General features: G+C 40.3%; 2 protein-coding genes across 5 annotated transcripts in view; one reads left to right on the top strand and one right to left on the bottom strand.

Annotated features, from left to right (window-relative positions):
• Window positions 1-1,825: 1,825 nt before the first annotated feature.
• Window positions 1,826-15,505, bottom strand: traf2a (Tnf receptor-associated factor 2a). 3 transcript variants are annotated; one of them, XM_064971581.1, is made up of 10 exons: window positions 15,241-15,505; window positions 14,721-14,799; window positions 11,514-11,612; window positions 10,526-10,687; window positions 10,334-10,408; window positions 7,606-7,680; window positions 6,940-7,446; window positions 4,746-4,923; window positions 4,406-4,554; window positions 1,826-4,239 (listed from the first exon to the last, which is right to left on the bottom strand). In XM_064971581.1, exons 1-10 carry the CDS (start codon window positions 15,426-15,428, stop codon window positions 4,021-4,023), a joined length of 1,731 nt encoding a protein of 576 aa, XP_064827653.1. In that variant the 5' UTR covers window positions 15,429-15,505; the 3' UTR covers window positions 1,826-4,020. The 3 variants fall into 3 exon arrangements, with proteins under 3 accessions (XP_064827653.1, XP_064827662.1, XP_064827671.1); XM_064971590.1 differs by having other exon boundaries at window positions 6,940-7,359; XM_064971599.1 differs by lacking the exon at window positions 1,826-4,239 and having other exon boundaries at window positions 4,422-4,541.
• A 4,604-nt stretch (window positions 15,506-20,109) lies between these two features.
• rabl6b (RAB, member RAS oncogene family-like 6b) overlaps window positions 20,110-22,304 on the top strand; it is a 29,579-nt gene continuing 27,384 nt past the window's right edge. For both annotated transcript variants that reach the window (XM_064971500.1, XM_064971491.1), the window contains exon 1: window positions 20,110-20,201. The gene's annotated coding sequence lies outside the window, so the exon portion shown is untranslated. The remainder of the gene's footprint in view (window positions 20,202-22,304) is intronic.

Genomic DNA, 22,304 nt, shown 5'->3' with positions numbered 1-22,304 from the left:
CCATTGTTTGTGGAACATGAAAAGAAAGAGGCTTTGACAGAACCTCTACTATCCAACAGAGATCAGACACTCTCACAGACATAGTTTTGTCAGGAAGATGGGGAGACACGCCACATAGACCTAAACCACAGGGCCTCTAAGGTAAGACTGAGCTCTGGGATAAAACATCAGCACAGAGGGTGACCGCTCTACAGCACCGTTCTACATGTCCTTAAGGACTATGTGTGAGTGTGACATGAGAGAAGAGGGGGTCAGGAGGGTAGAGCAGAGAGTGTCATGTAAGGGGCAAACAGATCATATAAAAGGAAAACTTTCTAGTACCCCTGTATTTTCATCCGTTAAATTAGCCAGAAAGTTCATTATAAGATCCATGTTCTTTCATTTGGCAATGCCATTTTATATGAATAGAATTAGATTGATTTATCAATTTCCAATCCTATTTCTTTCCGTTTTCTTCTCAATAAAACTTGTTAGGTCCCTGATGTAACACAATTGTTATTTTCCTTACCTTACCATACATTACTTTTTCAACCGCTAGTATAGTGTGCCCCCATGTGGTGAAATGAGTTCTGGAAACCAACTGACTATCACATTTTAAAACATGTGTATAGGACTAATTATCTTTGATTCGACCTTCAGTCAGTAGTTTGGAAATATTGGGAAATATCAAGAAAAGAAAAAACAGGAAAAAAGACAATAACAAAAAGTAGTCCAGGTAGAGAAATACGTTTTTATATATGACTAAAGAATAACAGCATCTAACGAACAACGTTTTGCAATGTAACCATAGAGGGTATTTCCTATGACGATACAGTACGTTTGATGTTTTCCCTTAACAGGCAAGGACTCATGCAAAACCTTGCTAAAGCAACAAATTGATCAAGATGAAACGAGCAACAGAGCATTCAACACATTTGGATGGACAGATAAAAAAGGAGTGGTGAGTATTGTCCCTGTAGAAATAGAATACAAGGTTTGCCATTTGGAGTGTACCCATGAATTTACCAGCGAACATGCCATGGTCTGAGGTTCCTGCAGGCCTGTTCTAGTGATTCTATTTCTAAGGTAATTACCTCAGATCATGTGCAGATCAGTATGATCATCAGATGGCACTGCTGAAAGTCTATGGAGGGAGAGAGAACTGAAAACATTATTAACCACAGCCTTAAGACAATCAAATGAATGTTACAACACAAAGTTACCATTGCAAGACATACAAAAATAGATACCATATCAATTAGCAATAGTTGGCACATAAATGCAAAGATATGGATGTAATATGCTTCAGCGTAGACTAGTATGAGTATAATTGTATATATTCTAGCAGCATGTATATGTTATAATTAAAACAACTGTACATGCTAAATGCAGTCTGCATAATGGGAGATGACAACCATGCCTACTGGCTAGATAAAATAAATAGTATATTATTTATGCATGTACAAACAATACCACAGGTAATTTCTCAGACTGATTACTGAAGGCGTGTAAACTGCAATTGAACATGTCTTCACCCTCATAATGTTGAGGAAATCAAGAAAGGTTCCCACTGATATTTATATTCCTGATTTGCCTACATAAATTCAAATGAGCCCAGACATGCTTTTAAATCTCAACATACAGTATAATATGTTATCAATAAATAAAATCTCTCATATATATATATATATATATATTCTATAGATAAACTCCCCTCCGTATTTATTTGGACAGTGAAGCAAAAATGTGCAAATGTTGCCCTATACCCCAGCATTTTGGATTTGAGATCTAATGTTTCACGAGGGACACCATAGAATGTCACTTTTTTTTTGGGGGGGGGGGGGGGGGTATTTTTTATACATATCTGTTTTACTGTTTAGAAATGAAAGCACTTTATGTATTTAGTCCCCCTATTAATTCCTAAGTAGTTAGACAAATCCACATATAGTGTATTAAAGTAGTCAAAAGTTTTACATTTACATTTACATTCCTAGCACAAAATGACGACATCAAGCTTGTGACTCTACAATCTTGTTGGATGCATTTACAGTTTGTTTTTGTTGCGTTTCAAATGATGTTTTGCCCAATAGGAACTGAATGGAGACTAGATACATAAAGTTCTTTCATTTCTAAATGGTAAAACAGATAGGGATGAATATACCCTCAAATAAAAAGGTGACATTCTGTACTGTCGTCTCATAGGAAACATTTGATCTCAAATCCAAAAGGCTGGCGTATAGGGTGACATTTACAATGTTTTTCTTCAATGTGCAGATAAATACAGAGGAGAGTATATGTAACTATATTTCACTCTCTGCATACATCAATAGAAAAACCTGTAATATAACAGCATTTGCCAATTTGCGTATGTGACGTAAATTCGCAATAGAACACTCATAATCTTATATTAAGAACAATTACAAATAAAATGTTGGTCTTTAAAGTAAACCAATACTTAATATTATGTGTATCTTTATTGAAACACCTCATGCACAGAGAGATTTCAATGTGTCGAGACTGGCTTGAAAACATCCTGGGTTCATTTGCGTTTAGATGTAAAGCCAATTGTTAGTTATCTAAGACTCCCCTATTCAACTGAAGGATCCTAAAATAGACCATCTCCCAGGTATAATGACATTAATTCATCAGTGTGCAATATTTAGGCCTGTGTGGTGTAGTAAAATCAAACAATTATTTCACCGGACATATGAACATACCAAAATACACCACAGTAAAAGGGTTTTTATAAGGATAGAGAAGTGCTCTTTTCACACAAATGAAACGTTTTTGGATCCATCAATTTCACAGGAGAGCACATCAACAGTTCACTGGCTCATTGATCAGAATGAACTTATGACGGATGCAGGCACTTCTTATAGTAAAAGCTAGGTCACAGATTTTATCTGGAATCAATGAACAGCTCAAAGTTGTGAAGAAAACACTAATACAAATAAACATTTACCCTTGAATATCATTAGATTTCTAAGACCCTGTTTAGTGATTTGTAAACAATCCTTGATCTCTTCACAATAAAAGTCCTTCCCACGTCAAGCTATAACACCAGGCTGATGACAACTTCTCGGTCGCTGCGATTCAGGTTTAGTGAACTACCCTGTTGCAAACTACAGTGTATCTTCCACAGATCCAACATGCAAACTAATATAGCAACTCAGCTCAAAAAGAGAAAAGAAAATGTGCGCAGACAACATTGATTCAAAATCCAAATACTGCACCTGGAATTCATGGAATTCAAGAAATTGCCACCACTACAAACACATGACTTGAGATTAGAGGCACACAACGCTTGACACAAATGTCAGATGACTTCAAATTCCTACTCTTAAATGCACTGCAAAGTATGTGCCAAGCTGACCATTTAAAAAGGTAAGATAATGGGCATCAATTGTAGTTGTTGGAACTCCACGTCTGTCTATGCAAAAGTTGCTCGAAATGAGTGGTTTACCAAATATCTAGCATCAAATGCAGTTACACAAGCGCCTAGCGCTAGCAGAATGACACGACCATTGCTCTGTTTCTGTTTTCGTCCTACAAAGCTAAAGTGCCAGAGGTCTATGGTACAAGCGTTAGCAGTAGCATAGTAGTATCAATACAATAACAGCAAACGGCTATCCCACTAACTGAAGGGAAATCTCAAACAACACTTTCTATTTTCAATTTAACAAGAACTACATTGCAAAATGTGATTGTGATATTGGTTGCTTGGTAACAATGGCATCAAGCTAAATGATGGCTAGCACAACACTGTGCTGTGAATGGTGTACTCTTCAACCAGCCAAGAAACCACATACTAACCGAAGATCTCGGACGTGTTCCAAATGACACCCGATTCCCCATGTAGTGTACTACGTTGGACAAGGGCCCATAATGCTCTGGTCAAAAGTAGTGCACGACATAGGGAATAGGGTGCCATTTGAGACATAAAACAGCACAGCAAGGTCCCTGGATGGCATGGCAAACCCCTACAAGTGGATTACATAAGTAACCAAGGGAGAGAGCCTGGGCAGTGGGCACACTTTTTACCTAGAGGCCAGTGAGGTCAACAATAGCCTTGATGAATATAGTATCATCTCGTATGTAGGAGTTTTTGGTGTCCAGTTTGGGAAGAGGGCAGAAGAGTGGGCAGCCGCTGGCGATGTTCATGTCACTGACGGGCCTCTGGAAGGAGGAGGAGGAGATGTCGGGACGGAAGGCATCGATGATGTGCTCTCGGTTATTCTGATCCAGCAGCATCAGGGTCACCTGAACACAAGAGGATTGGCACACACACCAAACAAAAAAAAGGTACAAGCAGCAACGCATTCAAGATATCATGAGTGAAACATTGTTCAAAAGGGTAATGAGTGTTTAACGTACAGTATTTATTGCAGGTAGGATATATAACACATGTTATAGGAGTGAGTTTTACCTTCTGGTTGAAGGGCCACTTGAGGAGGGCGTCACTGTGTCCCCTCATCACCACGAAGAACAGAGACAAGTGACTGGCCCGTCCCGTCCCGTCCCCATTCAGATAAATCCGTAGGCACATCTTGTAGCCATATTTGCTGGTGAAAAATGCTACAAAATGAATAAACATGATTAGGAAGTAAGCCTTGTCAGAACCAGACCATTTTTCAAACATGAATGAACAATTGTAAAATACAGTAATACAGAATGCATGATTGGACATTAGGCACATTGTACCATAGAGTGGTTGACTTTGATGTTTGAATGATGAAAGTGGTAGATAAAATTAAAAAACACATTACCTGGGGAGAACATAGCTGGGGCTCTGCCAGCAATAGCATCCTGTCTTTTCTTTGTGAAATCGGAGATTTTCCAGACAAAGATACCATCAAACGTAGCTGCAGACATTTCCCGAATATTCCCCTCCATCTCCACAATGGACAGGTCTCTCAGGCCCACAGTTCTCTCCAGCTGACGCACCTGCAGCAACAAAAGACAGGAATTAACCAGGTTTCCATCCGACCTTTTTATGCGAGTAAAGGACATGGCGGATGAAACATTTCATGACAGGCCTGATGGAAACAGCTAATTTGTCAGTGAACTTTACAAATGTCAACCAAACACACTAGGCAAAGTTTTTGTGTCGGTAAAATTAGGCGAAATGACAGTGGGAACGTTTTTTAATGCGCAAATATTTATATAAAACCATTTTGAAGTCAACTTGGAGTCATGCGATGACGTGTTGCGTGGTCTTCCCACTACGAAGGCTACAGATAAAATAAGTTATGATGAACTTCCCAGGGTGTCAAAGTGCAAGGTGATGAGCTTGACGATCCTTTCAATAAATATCAAGGGTCTTCTTCTGGTGACATGATTATCGATGCTTGGCTGCCGCTTGTCAAATAAAAATAATCTTGCTCTTTTGCCCAATAATAATCTCATTATGTAGGCTATACCCACACTGTATATGTGAAAAATGCGCTGGAAACCCATTTAACTTGTATTTTTTTTCTTCGGTACATGGCAATTTAACCACAATGTGGCTAAATATGTGAACTACGTCATCACGCACAGCCTTTCATCAGCAACAAGTCAATTTGATAGAAACACATCTCTGGTGCAGTTTTTAGAATATTTGCATATAAATATGTTGGCAATTGGATGGAAACCTAGCTATGGTCTTAAAAAATATATTCTGGGGCCTCCCGAGTGGTGCTGTGGTCTAAGGCGTCACTACAGACCCGGGTTCGATCCCGGTCTGTATCACAACCGGCCGTAACGCCGGGGGCCTTTACTTGGCTCATCGCGCTCTAGTGACTCCTTGTGGCGGGCCGGGCTCCTGCAGGCTGAACGGTGTTTCCTTCAACACATTGGTGTAGATGGCTTCAGGGTTAAGTGGGCGGGTGTTAAGAAGCGCGGTTTGGCGAGTCATGTTTCGGAGGACGCATGACTCAACCTTCGCCTCCCAAGCCTGTTGGGGAGTTGCAGCGATGAGACAAGATCGAAATTGGGGAGAAAATCATATCATTATAATAACATTAGAAAGAATTCTGTACCTATTTTGAAGGCTTATGTCCTCAGCCCTAACCTAAGGCCTCACCCCTTCCTTGACACTCACCTCAGCTGTCCCCACTCTGCTCATTAGCACCCCTTGACTACTCAAGCAGTAGTTTTTTCCCTCTAGTCTTCCTTACTAATGTTAATATTAAGATCATTTTAGTTTGATAATAGTTTATATGATTTTGCCACATTCCTTAATAGAATTTCCAATATCCACAATTTGTTAGGAAGATGAATTTCATGTTGTTTTCCTTTTAACAGGTGTTTGTATCTCCCTCTTGTATTTCCCGAGTAAACCACAACAATGCCTTAGCCTGCAACCCTTCCCCACGTGCTCCTGTGTCTGTGTGCAATAAAAACAAAGAATTTGGATCCCTGCTCCGTCATCCGCATTTAATCTGCATTCTGATAGCTGCGCCATGGTGACATTCTGAACTCTGAACCAGCCATTACAAACCTCCTTATATGGGGTGGCAGGTAGCCTAGTGGTTAGTGTTGGACTAGTAACAGAAAGGATGCAAGATTGAATCCCAGAGCTGACAAGGTAAAAATCTGTCGTTCTGCCCCTGAACAAGGAAGTTAACCCACGGTTCCTAGGCCGTCATTGAAAATACAAATTTGTTCTTAACTGACCTGCCTAGTTAAATAAAGGTAAATATATTTACCTTTATTTAACTAGTCCACCCAATCCACAAGGACGTAGTACATCTATGATCATTCATGTCAGTTACATTAATAATGGATGGATGCACAAAAGTGAAGTGTCAAAAACTAAGAGGCAAGTTTATTTTAAGGGATTTTTAGACCAAAGACGACACCTTAGACATGTGTGCCAATGGCTGCGGCATTAGCACTAGACCAGCCAGGCCACAAGAGAGGCAAGTTGACTGGTGTCGATAGAAGCGGAGTGGGGACTGGGGATGTCTTCCTCCTTACCTTGTTATTGAGGATCTCAACCTTGTCCTGGTCCAGGCGATGCTGGCGGTTGTAGGCCTCGATGGTGGTGGAGGAGCGCTCCATCTCTCGGTTGAGGACACAGACAATGTTCTCGAAGGTGCCCACTTTCAGCTCCAGTTCCTGGCACCGCCGGCTCAGCTCTTCCACCTTGGTCTTCTCACTGTGGAGCTGCAGCTCCAGGGCGGCGCCCACCGCACTGGGCAGGGGGGTAAAGGAGGTGGCCAGGGCAGGGAGGGCCAGGGTAGGGAGGGTAGGGGCACAGGCTCCCTGCACGGGGGCTCCCCCACCCAGAGTCAGCTGTCCCAGCTTCAGCTCCAGCTCTCTCAAGGCCCGGTGCAGCTCGTGGATCTTGTGACCTGCGAGCTCCAGGCTCTGGGGCTGCAAGCTCTCCAGGCTCACCTTGATGCCCATGATGAAATGCAAGAGTAGATTTAAGTGTTCGTAGGAACATGCACGCTCATGGTCATGGGTCTTCTCCTTCTCCACCTTGGGCAAAGTTGTTGCATACAAACACACACACATACACAGTAGGGTTAAGGCCAACACATTCACAAAAACTGGTAATCTTAAGAAATCCACTCCAATTTCTCCCAGTAAACTTAAAGGTGGCATCCATATAGTAATGATAAAATAAAGTCCACTTACAGACATATCACAGCCAACGACGTGAAATCTGCAAGGTGCTCTGAATTTACTGCAGAACTTGATGTGGTCCACATACTGCAGTGAGAGAACAAACTTATATCAAGCCACATCCAAGCACTTTTACAGCAAAAATATTCATTAGCTTTCATAAGTATTCAGACCCCTGGACTTTTTCCACATTTTGATACGTTACAGCCTTAGTCTAAAATGGCTTCATTTATATTTCCTCATCAATCTACACATAATACCCCATAATGACTACGCAAAAACAGTTTTTTGGAAATGTTAGCCAATTTGGAAAAAAACTGAAATATAACATTTACGTAAGTATTTATACCCTTTACTCAGTACTTTGTTGAAGCACCTTTGGTCGCGATTACAGCCTGTAATATTTTTGGGTATGACTCTACAAGCTTGGTACACCTGTATTTGGGGAGTTTCTCTCATTCTTCTCTGCAGATCCTCTCAAGCTCTGTTAGGTTCAATCTTGGATTCAGACTAGAGAATCTTGATTCTCATGGTCTGAGAGTCTTTAGGTGCCTTCTGGCAAACTCCAAGCTGGCTGTCATGTGCCTTTTGCTGAGAAGTGGCATCCGTCTGGCAACTCTACCATAAAAGCCTGATTGGTGGAGTGCTGCAGAGATGGTTGCCCCTCTGTCAGAGTGACTATCGGGTTCTTGGTCACGGAGCTCTTCTCCCCCCATTGCTCAGTTTGGCCAGCTATAGGAAGAGTCTTGGTGGTTCCAAACTTCTTCCTTTTAAGAATGCTGGAGGCCACTGTGTTCTTGGGGACCTTCAATGCTGCAGACATTTTTTTGGTACCCTTCCCCAGATCTGTGCCTCGGCACATTCCTGTCTCTGCACTCTACGGACAATTCCTTCGATTTCATGGCTTGGATTTTGCTCTGACATGCACTGTCAACTGTGGGACCTTATATAGACAGATGTGTGTGTCTTTCCAAATCATGTCCAATTAATTTATTTTATCACAGGTGGACTCCAATCAATTTGTAGAAACATCTCAAGGATGATCAATGAAAACAGGATGCACCGGAGCTCAATTTCAGGTCTCACTGCAACGGGTCTGAATACTTACAGTGGGGCAAAGAAGTATTTAGTCAGCCACCAATTGTGCAAGTTCTCCCACTTAAAAAGATGTAATTTTCATCATAGGTACACTTCAACTATGACATACAAAATGAGAAGAAAAAGAATTCCAGAAAATCACATTGTAGGATTTTTTATGAATTTATTTGCAAATTATGGTGGAAAATAAGTATTTGGTCACCTACAAACAAGCAAGATTAATGGCTCTCACAGACCAGTAACTTCTTCTTTAAGAGGCTCCTCTGTCCTCCACTCGTTACCTGTATTAATGGCACCTGTTTGAACTTGTTATCAGTATAAAAGACACCTGTCCACAACCTCAAACAGTCACACTCCAAACTCCACTATGGCCGAGACCAAAGAGCTGTCAAAGGACACCAGAAACAAAATTGTAGACCTGCACCAGGCTGGGAAGACTGAATCTGCAATAGGTAAGCACCTTGGTTTGAAGAAATCAACTGTGGGAGCAATTATTAGGAAATGGAAGACATACAAGACCACTGATAATCTCCCTCGGGCTCCATGCAAGTTCTCACCCTGTGAGGTCAAAATGAACCACAAGGGGGGACCTAGTGAATGACCTGCAGAGAGCTGGGACCAAAGTAACAAAGCCTACCATCAGTAACACACTACGCCGCCAGGGACTCAAATCCTGCAGTGCCAGACGTGTCCCCCTGCTTAAGTCAGTACATGTCCTGGCCCATCTGAAGTTTGCTGGAGAGCATTTGGATGATCCAGAAGAAGATTGGGAGAATGTCATATGGTCACATGAAACCAAAATATAACTTTTTGGTAAAAACTCAACTCGTCGTGTTTGGAGGAAAAAGAATGCTGAGTTGCATCCAAAGAACACCATACCTACTGTGAAGCATGGGGGTGGAAACATCATGCTTTGGGGCTGTTATTCTGCAAAGGGACCAGGACGACTGATCCGTGTAAAGGAAAGAATGAATGGGGCCATGTATCGTGGGATTTTGAGTGAAAACCTCCTTCCATCAGCAAGGGCATTGAAGATGAAACGTGGCTGGGTCTTTCAGCACGACAATGATCCCAAACACACCGCCCGGGCAACGAAGGAGTGGCTTCGTAAGAAGCATTTCAAGGTCCTGGAGTGGCCTAGCCAGTCTCCAGATCTCAACCCCATAGAAAATCTTTGGAGGGAGTTGAAAGTCTATGTTGCCCAGCAACAGCCCCAAAACATCACTGCTCTAGAGGAGATCTGCATGGAGAAATGGGCCAGAATACCAGCAACAGTGTGTGAAAACCTTGTGAAGACTTACAGAAAACGTTTGACCTCAATTACAGGCCTCTCTCATCTTTTTAAGTGGGAGAACTTGCACAATTGGTGGCTGACTAAATACTTTTTTTGTCCCACTGTATGTAAATAAGGTATTTCTATTTTTTTTTTTATAGATTTGCAAAAATTTCTAAAAACCAGTTTTTTCTTTGTCATTATGGTGTATTGTGTGTAGATTGATGAGGAAAATAGTTAATTTAATAATTTTAGTATATGGCTGTAACGAAATGTGGAAAAAGCCAAGGGGTCTGAAAACTTTCCGATTGCACTGTAACAACATTTTAATTTGGTTAATCAATCAGTTAACAATGTGTCCATCCTTGCCTTTTCTCTGGGAATCTTTTTCTTTGCGCAGCCTTCACAAATCATAGGGTACTTTGGACAGATCTCATCATGAGCCTAGAAAACAAAACTGTTTATGTATTTTCATATAGGCTACTCCCAATAACAAAACAGTACATGTTCTACATCTGATTCCGATTATGAAACAAAATGCAGACAAGTATGGTGATTTACCTTGATGTTCTTGAAATGGAAAGGTTCTTTGCAGTATTTGCAGTTTAAAGTCCTCTCAGGACATTCTCGTTCGTTGTGGCGCTCCAGCTCATTGGTTCTCATGAGTTCTTTACAGGAGGGACAAAGAATGATCATGAAGTCACACTTTCCCTCGTGGTTCACCTGGAAAACACACAACAACACTTCAAAACAAATGAATACACTGTAGGTTTAGTAATCTGTTAAGAACATTCATGTAGTAGACTTAGCAATATTTTCTATACTTGTTCATCTGTAATTGAAACAGTTTTTTTTTAAATGATCAGTGCTATTTGAGAGTTGCAAAAAATACAAATGACAATAGCTAGGTTGCATCCAATCGGTGACAGATTTATGTAAATATTCTAAAATCCGCACGAAGAAAATACACTACTTTTCCCACCCATAGTGTGTTTCCATCAAACATAGATGTTCCAAAGGTTTGCATATGTGGCTTGTAGACTGTGTGTGGAAGGCAGGAGATACTAAATGTGTTTATGTTTATTAACGGTCAATTACCGTGAGACCGGCAGTTATTTGCTTGACAATCACCGGCTGACAAAATGTCATGACCGCCACAGCCCAAGGGAGAACCACACACCATGTCATCGCGTGACTCCAAGTTTACTTCGATTTGATGGTTATTATATCAATATTTTCACATAAAGGCATTTCCACCACCACTTCTTACATAATTTGCTTTACCGATACAAAAAGATCCCACCATGTCGAAAGAACAAAATATCTGTCGGCATTTATAAAATTGTACCAAAACTTCCTGTTTCCATCACAGCTGTCATTATTTTTTTGGTATGACATCACTCACAACTATGGATGGAAAAGCGTTTATTGATTGCCTTAAATTTGACGTTAAATTGAAAGTGGGCAGCATATTTAAAACCTACAACGTTGAACAAGTTTTCAAACATGTACATTATTTGGTATAAAGAAATACAAAACAATCCCATGCCTCATATTCTTTGATATTTCCCGTCCAAGTGCATCCTTCATTTGGACAAACAGCTGCCAATGCTTCCACTTCTCTCCGCGCTGCATTGTCAGGAAAAGCCTTGAGGGAAAGGGAAAGTTAGACTATTGTATTATTAAAGCACAAAGATTCAACACATACATGTTTTCTGAGTAAATGAGAACACCAAACAAGTATGCATAGCCCAATTTATTCTTATAAACTTCTGAGATATTTGCCAAACTGAGCTTACTGTTGTTTGGCAACACTTCCCCCATGTCCGAGCCTATATCCGGCTATGATTGGCTATGAAAAGCCAACTGATATTTCCTCCTGAGGTGCTGACTTGCTGCACCCTCGACAACTACTGTGATTATTATTATTTGACCATGCTGGTAATTTATGAACATTTGAACATCTTGGCCATGTTCTGTTATAATCTCCACCCGGCACTGCCAGAAGAGGACTAGCCACCCCTCATAGCCTGGTTCCTCTCTATGTTTCTTCCTAGGTTTTGGCCTTTCTAGGGAATTTTTCCTAGCCAACGTGCTTCTACACCTGCATTGCTTGCTGTTTTGGGTTTTAGGCTGGGTTTCTGTACAGCACATTGAGATATCAGCTGATGTAAGATGGGCTATATAAATAAATTTGATTTGATATATCCGTAGTGGGTACTGATTCGGAAGTTGTTCTTTGGGTCGCTGAGTAGTGCCCAAGAAAGAATTAAACCCAGTTGTTAGATGCTACCACCCACCCTTCCAAATAACAACCAAACATGGATTCCATGAACGAGTTCGTTTAACATGTCTCGGTGCCCCGGGTGAATAGCCTATGAGCTGAGTTGAGCAACTACTCATCATGGAGCATGTCTTTTCCAACAGCGCCGCTAAAAACCGTTCTGCTCTCGCAGGAAAAAAACTGCAGCTCCAAATTCGCTCCATTCATTAAAATTACAATTTTACCAACACCCATCTATTTTTGTGACTACCTACCAAATGGTTTTGAAGTATTGAAACCAAACCATATGGACCTGAATGAAGAGTATTTAAATAAACAAAAAAATATTAATGTAAGAAGCGCACATCATTTCAAATAGGCTACATGTCATTTTAAACAGCATATAAAAACACTAAATAGGCCAGGAGCCAGACAGGGAGCCTAAGAAGGAACGAAAATGAATTATTTAGGCTATATTATTTAAATTACTTCAAAGCTATAGCCTAAAAATAAATATATTGTTAAGCATTTTCGAGTGCGACACAATTGGCTGGTATGTACATAAAGCCCTCAGCATTTAAACATTGTCGTATTAAATCATTATCGTCTTGCGCATTTAGGTTATGACTTACTTAGAATTAAATACAAATTTAACGAAAAATTACTTATTAGTGCCTTTGACTTCATTTTTAGAAACACGAGTTTGGCAAGTCTGTGGCTTCAGGCTCATGCGATGGTGCCTGGAGAGCAGGCCAGCTGAGAATATCCTCTCCACACTTGCAAAGCCACTGGGGATGCTAAACATCAGTTTGGCCACTCTTGCCAGGCTGGGCAGAGATGAAGACTATATATATATAATAAGAAAGAAGAATAAAAAATATATATATATATATATTTCTTCTTCTTTCTTTTCTATCTATAACTTAATATTTATTTTAAATGTATTTAACCAGGCAAGTCAGTTAAGAACAAATTCTTATTTTCAATGACGGCCTAGGAACAGTGGGTTAACTGCCTGTTCAGGGCCAGAACGACAGAATTGTACCTTGTCGGCTCGGGGGTTTGAACTTGCAACCTTGCGGTTACTAGTCCAGCGCTCTAACCACTAGGCTACCCCTACTTTTCTACAATGACACACGTTATTTACCCACCTGCATTGTGTCCCACACACCACCCGCCAACCCCTTTTACGCTACTGCTACTCTCTGTTCATCATATATGGTCACTTTAACCTTATCTACATGTAATACTACCTCAATCAGCATGACTAACCGGTGTCTGTATGTAGCCTCACTACTGTATACATCCTGTCTTTTTGCTGTTGTTTTATTTCTTTTCCTACCTATTGTTCACCTAATACCTTTTTGCACCATTGGTTAGTGCCTGTAAGTAAGCATTTCACTGTAAGGTCTACACCTGTTGTATTCGGCGCATGTGACAAATAAACTTTGATTTGATTCGTTCCTTTCTTTCAGCATGTGCACATAGTAGGTATACCTTCACGCTTTTGGGATACGTGTCTTTTCACATTCCAAAATAATTTAGTTATGGACACTACATCACTGCACGCCCTCTCTTGCTCTTGGTCCTCATTTTATAGCCTTGATATCACCTTGATATAGCACCTGTGTGTTTTATCAGTTTCTTTATGAAAATATTTTGCGAACTCCATGACAGTAGATAAAGCAAGGGGCTGTAACAGCAAACAAGTAGACTACAAATGCTTGCTGGCCGGGCATGCCCTGAGTTCGTGAAGGGAGTGCTGCTGCCTTCACGCTCCGATCACATACTCTGTCCGGGTAGGCGGAGTTTGCACAATTTAGACGATTCCATTGGTCCTTACGTGAAATCTCCACTCAACAGGGGCACCGGGCCATACAAAACAAACTTGCCAAATGTTGTGCCCCATTTTTGAGCAGACACCTGTCGTTTCACACCTGTTTGTCCTATCTAAATCAGCCTTGCAAGGCAGGAAGCAGACAAGAAGTACAATGGAGCGTGTACGTGCAAACATTGACGTTCATGTTCAGTTTTGTTTAGGGAGGGGTGGTGGCATCGAACCATTGGATTTAATTATTTTGGGGCAGAGCTCAGCGATGTAAACAACGAGTTCCTAATCGGAACCGATTACGGATATAGGCTCGGCTGTGGGAAAAGTGATGCCAAACAAGCATAGCACGGGTCAGTAAATAACTCGCAATTTAGGTCAGTGGAGGCTCCTGAGGGGAGGATGTCTCATAATAATGGCCTTCACTGTGGTAGGTGTATGTTATACTACTAGACGGAGATCCAATCTGTCTACTACCACTGGGTTACAGTATGTAATTAAGTGTCTAGTCTGTGGGAAAAATACTGTTTAACAGACTGCAAAATTAATGCACGACTATAGCCTCTGTTACAAACAATCTACTTAGTCTCTGGTAATCTTTGAAATTCTATTAGCTATGTACAGTAGTCTGTGCAAATATCTGAATCAACTACACAAGTACTTACACCGCCTTCTTTAAGAATAGATGTGGGGTCCTCAAACAAGTCCTCTTTGATGCAAGCACTGCATTTATGTGGTCCAGAACTTGAAAGACAAAATATGTAGCACAGCCATTTCTCTAGTCTATTACATACATATACGGTTAATTTAGCTAGCTAACTGTTCGCTAATCTCAATTAACACCCAGTTGCAAGAGCTAACGTTATAACTAACCAATCACTGATTGCCTACGGACTGTTGTTAACATTAAAAATTCTTAACAATGCTATCCATCCTCGTCCACTTGGTAGTTAGCTTGCACTTGCAGAACCATTGTGTTTGAACAAGATCATTGTGGGGATACAACAGGGTGACAGTACCTAGATCAATACTTGATCATATTAACTGAGTTTAAACACCTGGCAAGCCTCGCAACGTGTTGACAAACACTGACTGTGTGTTCATGAATGCTATGGGCAAGTGTAACGAGCTAGCTAATGTTAGCGTTTGTAGAGCAACATCACCCAGTCTGAGCACGACACTCACCTAACAATTTTGTTGAAACAGAATGAACAAAAACGATGGCCACATTGGGCTTGTAGAGGCCTTCTCAATATTTTCAAACAGGAATTGCACATGTGTTTTTCTTCGAGGTTGTTCGCCAAAATTTTCTTAGGGAATCCTGGTTTGTTGCCTTCCAGTGAAGATGGTGGTGATGGCTCTTGTGCAGCCATTTCTCCCCGAACATGCAAGAGAATGACGCTGCCGCTGGGGGCGCTTTCAGGAGAGCAATGTTTGGCTGGAACAGCTGATTGACTGAACTCAAGCCGAACTGACAACGTTTTTGCTACATTCATGTGCTCTACATTTAGATATAATCACTGCTATGGACATGAATGGCTTGTCATAGTTAGATCAAATGTGTGAAACATGTTTTTACTGCAGATGCTACAATTTCTTTTTAGACTTAAATATGTAGCCATGGATTCTTAGAATATTTAATTTACCTACACTGAACAAAAATATAAAGGCAATATGCAGCAATTGACACGTGATAATCATTATTCAGCAATCATTGATTAGGAAAAAGACCTGCGAACAAATGTTTTTTTTTTTAGATAAAAATGATCTTTAGGACATTTCTCTTATAGCTGCCATTTCCATAACACGTGTTGCAATGTTTGTTTTTGCGACGTTGCTTTTGTCTAACAAATGTGGGAACATGCCTATAGACCTGGTATAAATCAAAACACCTCAAGGCATCAAGAACAAGGTACAACTAGCTGAAACAAGCCACTTACCATTTCCCCCTGTCAGTCATTGTTGCTAGCTATCTAACTGTTCATAACCCATGCCCTTCTACCCCTGCGATGCTTGTGCATCATTTTCGTGACATTGTCAGGCAACCTGTCTATAGACAAGATGACAGCAATCCATGCTTTGGTTTTATTTTCATGGCACTGTTTCCATGCTAATATTTTAGCATTTATGGCACAAATCCCATTCAAGTCATGGTACCAATATTTGCAATTTTCGCGCACCATGTACACATCATCCGAAAATATCTAGAATTCACTGTGAAGCTCAACAAAGTCACTTATAGATATGAACATGATGCGCGACAATTGCTAATATCGGTACCAATATTTCAATGAGATTTGTGCCCCACATGCTAAAATATTTGCATTTGGAAACAGTGCCAGGGAAACTAAACCAAAGCATGGCTTTGTGTAATATATTGTATAGACTGCATACACGGTAAGGACACCAGTATGTATGCAAGTGTATTTTGCGTGAACTATCCCTTTAATATAAGTTCAGTGGTCACAAGAAATCCATCAAAAGCATATAAAGTGTAGTAACGTAGCTAGCTATTTTCCCCTTGTACAATATTCACCCATAGCAACCGCCAGAAAATAATCTAACTACGTGTAGCTTGATTGAACAAGTACCACTAGTTATTAGAAAAGGAGTAGATAGGAATCCCAGCAGAAATGCCTGGAGCAACGTATGAAGCTCCGCCAGGCACTGTCGACCAACCAATCGCGTTCACATCGTCATGCAATCCGTTTAAATCATGGTGAGTCGAAAAACCTGCCCATTTTCCTCAAAAGTACGGGATTTCACTATTTCAAAGCTATACGATATTCCAGAAAACAAGTTAATCTCACATCTAGGAAAATATTCGTAATGTTGTACTTTTTGTTAATGTAATTCATGCTAAATGTTTTTGAGTTAGCACCCAATTGATTGCCATTCATTCCTTGAAAGAGCTCCTTGTCCCAAAATGGTCTAGAATGCACCGCGCAGTCCATTGAGGACACATGGGCAACGTACACAATCCAAGTACTTCTGACCGCAGTGTGCAATTCGGGTCTACACACGTTTGGCCTCGCCAACCTTTTGTCCATCTTGAGATTTTACAGTCACACACTGAATGCAGACACGTTTGCGCAAGACACGTTGAATACCAACGTATTTCATTTTGGAAGATCGTAAGAAATATATGAAGTGGTACCAGCAGCTGCGTTGCCTCATGCTATATTTGAGACAAGCTACTGATATTATTGCAGTGAACAGACTTGTTATGCATGTCATGTACTAATAACATCAACATTTGTTTTATCACTAATTATTTCATTGAGCATATACACACAGAGTTACTATCTATTCTGATTTATAATGCTAATTGCTTTCCTCGAATGGAGACAGACTATACCATAGACATACTGAATGTGCTTTCTACATTACGTTTCACCAGCTCCAGTAAAAGAGATCAGAGACTTGGGTGACTTCTACGTAATCTTTACTAAACATAACACAATTAACAAAGCAGACAAAAACAAGGTTTGACCAATCCTCAAGAATGGCTTCACTCCTGCTCCTCAAGAGGCAAAGACAGTAATTTTCTTGACGACTGCCTCCACATCTCATAATCTCTCTGTAACATGAATGGTTCCTTGAGGATATTAGTTTCCTCTTCATCCTGGCCATCATACAACCATAGTTCTTTAAGGGTTGTAAATAGTCTTCCCCATCCATCCCAATTACACTAGGGGGAGGGAAACAGTGCCTTTAAATGTTCGGAGTTCGCGCCACCTTGCTGCCTCTAGGGTGTTCCTTAGAAGAACAGCTGCTTCCTTGAAGAAAAAGGAAGACTAAATATTAAGAGTAGTGGCTCATTGAGTGAGCAAGTCAAATTACACCCCACTTTCACAATACCACCATGCAAACAAAAGCCACTATTACTGAAGGGGTTTTCAGTGATATAACTACTCAAGTCATCACAACTATAATATCTTGCCATGCATCAAGGCTATGGGCATTACACACAGACTACGTACCCAGTTCACAGCCCCCAGTGCATTTTGTTTTCAGTATCGTCTAGAAAAAACTGATTGTGGTCATTAAGCAATGTAAGGGAATCTCTAGGGATGTGTGTACAAGAATGTACCTTACTTTAGCTAAGAGCAGATACAGTACCTGATCCTGCAGAGCTGGATGCTGATGTGACTTCTTGTGGGGATCTACATCACCCTGAAATATATATATATATATAAAAAAAAAAAAATTGGGGGGGGGGGGTACATCTTTAAACATTAGTTTAAGACTATACCACTCATCATATGACAACTACCTGTATTGTGTTTTCACCGCCTTTTTCGATCTTTCAAACTCTTCTTCAGACCTCAGTGAGTGAATGACATTCATTATGAACATATATTCAGGTCAGTCTGGCTACAGCAAAGCGTTTGATTTTAAGGATGCAAATGAAACGTTTTTATAATGTTACAGCATAGAAAAGTTGGGCAGGAGAATCAAGCACCCCCATAGGAAAACATGCAGCAAATTAGGCTTTAAAAAAATAATAATCAGATGGGGATCCCAAAAAACATATCCATTAGTGATGAGAATTTCATAATTTATACATACCTCAGTGAAATCACACTGTGCTTCCATTGCAATGTACAGAGCATACTGTAAGTTAAGAGTAGGTTGTTAAGTTTGATAGTTATAATAAATACCACCCCCCCTCCCCAAGAAGTCACACCAGCATCCAGCTCTGCAGGAGTTTGATGTATGAATTGTGTAAAAACTGTAGGAAATAGGTCCCAAAGTGTCAAGAATAATAAACAAGAAAAAGTATGAGAAATAACAGGTGTGTTTTGCATGCTGCAAGCACAGAATTAACATTTTCATATATTGTTATAACAGAAAATAGGACTAACATAAAACTGAATAGCCAGCATCTTACCATCAAAACAAACACCCCACAGTTGTTTGAGAAACCTTGCTTTGGTAGGCCCTACGGTGTGAACAACGTACAATTTTCAATAAAGGAAAGAAAATCAAATGGTACAGTTCAGTGGAACAATTTAAAGGAATATCTAACCTGATCATCCACACCAAAAGTCCTCCAAGGTCCAGGGAACAAGATCCAAGCAATGTTTCTGTGAACAACAGTGTGTGAAAGTAAAGAAAAAGTACAATTCAGCAGCTTTTTAATACTCCAGCATGCATAACAGGTTTGAACACAGTTGGAACTGAATTAGCCCAAGTATTTTAAACAACATGTGTTGGTGTTGCTGGACCAGAAAATGTATTTGACTGCGAACACACCATTTCTCACATCAATGCACTCACATGCCAAAAATCTTTCATTGGACAGTTTCAAAGCAATGTGTATGCTTTCTTCGTAAATGTGTTTTGAAGTTTATTTTTTAAACTTCAGTTTGCAGTGTGGACGAGATAAAGTTACTTTTCTTGACTTGCCATGTATATTGGGACCAGGTGATTTCATTATTGTATATACACTATGTGTAGACTGTGTAGACTCACTAACGTTGTGTAACTAAGGGAATGGCATCAACGATACACATTTAGAGCCAGCCAAACACAACGCATACATTGTAGAAACCGAAAAATCAACGATCAAATCGATTACATAACTGTACATGTAAACCTAGGCTTATTGCTCAAGTAGGCAAATTTATTCAAATAAGATTCCCTCATTATGAACAATTAGCTAGCTCACGTGCAAATGGGTGCTAATTAACGCTATGATAACATCTGTGCGGAAGTTGGTCATATAAAGACATACCACTACACTGGTATAATATATTACAACGTACATTATGCATAATGACAGTCTCACTTACTTCCGTGGTTTATATTTTTATCCATGTAGGTTAAGTTCGATTAAGATTCGTTGACGTTTACCTCGATTTGGGAAAACTTTGAAGGAGCCGGGAAGAGTTCGGTTTAAAGGCGTTTGACTCCGCCCACATTGATCCCGGCCCGGAACTGCACAGGGGCTTATCACACAATGGGCGTCAATACGATTCCAATGGAGTTTCCCATCTCCTCAAAAGTATCTATGGTGCCACCAGGAAGCAAGCTGTTTAGCTAAGAGTGTTAACGTTAGCGTCTTTCACGTGCATCAGGAGGAGTTGGATTTGGAAATAACCATGTCACCTTTGCTACATTGAAGAATCGTTTGATTACCGGTGGGTATTTTTAGGACACCACTCAGCCCTGTCAACGTTGTCGCTAGCAAGCTACTTTATCGTGATGCTAACTAACGAGCCACATCGTCATACGCTAGGTAGTATATACATTAGTCATGGCAGCAAATGTGCCGGTGAGTTTGACTTTATTAGATGCAATCTCAAAACAAGTAGGCAGGTAGCTATTAAACGTTAGTTAGTTAATACAGTAATATAATCAGAGGGCATATCAGATAGCTAGATCAACATTACACTAGCTAGGTAGCTAACGTGTTCCCTAGTTACACCAGACTGCCGGCTAGCTAGCTGTTACTATACTTAACAAAAATTATAAACGCAATATGGAAAGTGTTGGTCCCATGTTTCATGAGCTGTAGTTAAAGATCCAAGAAATGTTCCATATGCACAAAAGCTTATTTCTCTGAATTGTTGTGCACAAATGTGTTTACGTCCCAGTTAGTGATAATTTCTCCTTTGCCAAGATAATCCATCCACCTGACAGGTGTGGCATTTCAAGAAGATGATTAAACAGCATGATCGTTACAAGTGTACCTTGTGCTGGGAACAATAAAAAGCCACTAAAATGTGCAGTTTTGTCACACAACACAATGCCACAGATGTCTCAAGCTTTGAGGGAGTGTGCAATTGGCACGCTGACTGCAGGAATTGCCACCAGAGCTGTTTCCAGAGAATTTCATGTTCATGTTTCTACCATAAGCCTCCACCAACGTTGTTTTAGAGAATTTGTCAGTACATCCAACAGGACTCACAACCGCAGACCACGTGTAACCCGCCAGCCCAGGACCTCCACATCTGGTTTCTTCACCTGTGGGATTGTCTGAGACCAGCCACCCGGACAGCTGATGAAACGGAGGAGAATTTCTGTCTGAAATAAAGCTCTTTTGTGGGGGAAAACTAAATTGGATTGGCTGGGCCTGGCACCCCAGTGGATGGGCCTATACTTAACTGACTTGCCTAGTTAAATAAAGGTTAATTAAAAAAATAAAACCCTCCCAGGCCCAACCATGGCTGCGCTTCTGCCCAGTCATTAGAAATCCATAGATTAGGTCCTAATGAATTAATTTTAAATGACTGATTTCCTTATATGAACTCTAACTTGGTAAAATATTTGATATGGTTGCGTTTATATTTTTGTTCGGTATTCCATGTATCAGCTGATGCCCAAGGAAAAGTGTTACACTGTTACCTTTGCTTAACACTGACAATATTTGAAAAATATACTGTTATGTAAGTTACCCTATTGCTCAGTTAAAATCTGAATAGTCAAGAATTGGTTTTCACTAGCCCTTGATCATGACTCTGTTCCATTATATTACATTTAAGAGTTAATGGACGAAGGTGTCGTCTGAGGTTGTTATTGGCCCTGTACAGGGCCCGCTGAGTCCCAAAAAAAGACGATCAGAAAATAGAAAGTGTAGTATTGTGCACATGCCAGGCAGGGATGGTAGGGGGACGCACAACTCATAAACACATCATATTTTGTCTATGTAGAGTAAGATGATGGCAATGATCTTCAACTAGTAGGCATAAACCACCTGAGTACTGATATTCTTTAGATGTAGTACTATCATTATCATTTTCTTGAAGGTTGGGTGATTTTGATTAATATTAGTATTTCCTGTACAGAGCATTGGGTGTGCAGTGGTAACTCCCTGGCAAGTGCCACATAGAACTTTCGACCAGTGAACAGGGATCAATCACTGGTTCAACCCTTCCTGCTGTTTCTCCCTATCTAATTTCATTACTGTCTGAATAGTGTCAAACCACCCAAACAATGTTTACATACTTTAAATTTCATCCCCCAAAAATGTCTAAGTAACAAAGTTGTTGAATTTTGAGTGTTCATTTAATGTTCAAAGCATCCTGAATACACCTGACCTGTGGTTTGAATCCCGGTCATAGTTTCCATCCCGGTCATAGGCCTAACCCATGTCAAAATATGTACAATTGCAGGTAATTAGCTTTATAAAATAAAAAATCATAAATCACTATAGTCATATTCATGCAATGTAGGTCAAGTAACTGAAAGTACAAACATTTAGTATGCATGGAAAGTCATAAAACAATGCATTTTCTTCTCCA

The sequence above is a fragment of the Oncorhynchus masou genome, chromosome 1 (assembly GCF_036934945.1).
Source record: "Oncorhynchus masou masou isolate Uvic2021 chromosome 1, UVic_Omas_1.1, whole genome shotgun sequence".
Classification (NCBI taxonomy): domain Eukaryota; kingdom Metazoa; phylum Chordata; class Actinopteri; order Salmoniformes; family Salmonidae; genus Oncorhynchus; species Oncorhynchus masou.
The sequence above is the reverse complement of the archived record's forward strand: the minus strand, read 5'-3'. Positions and strand labels throughout refer to the sequence as shown.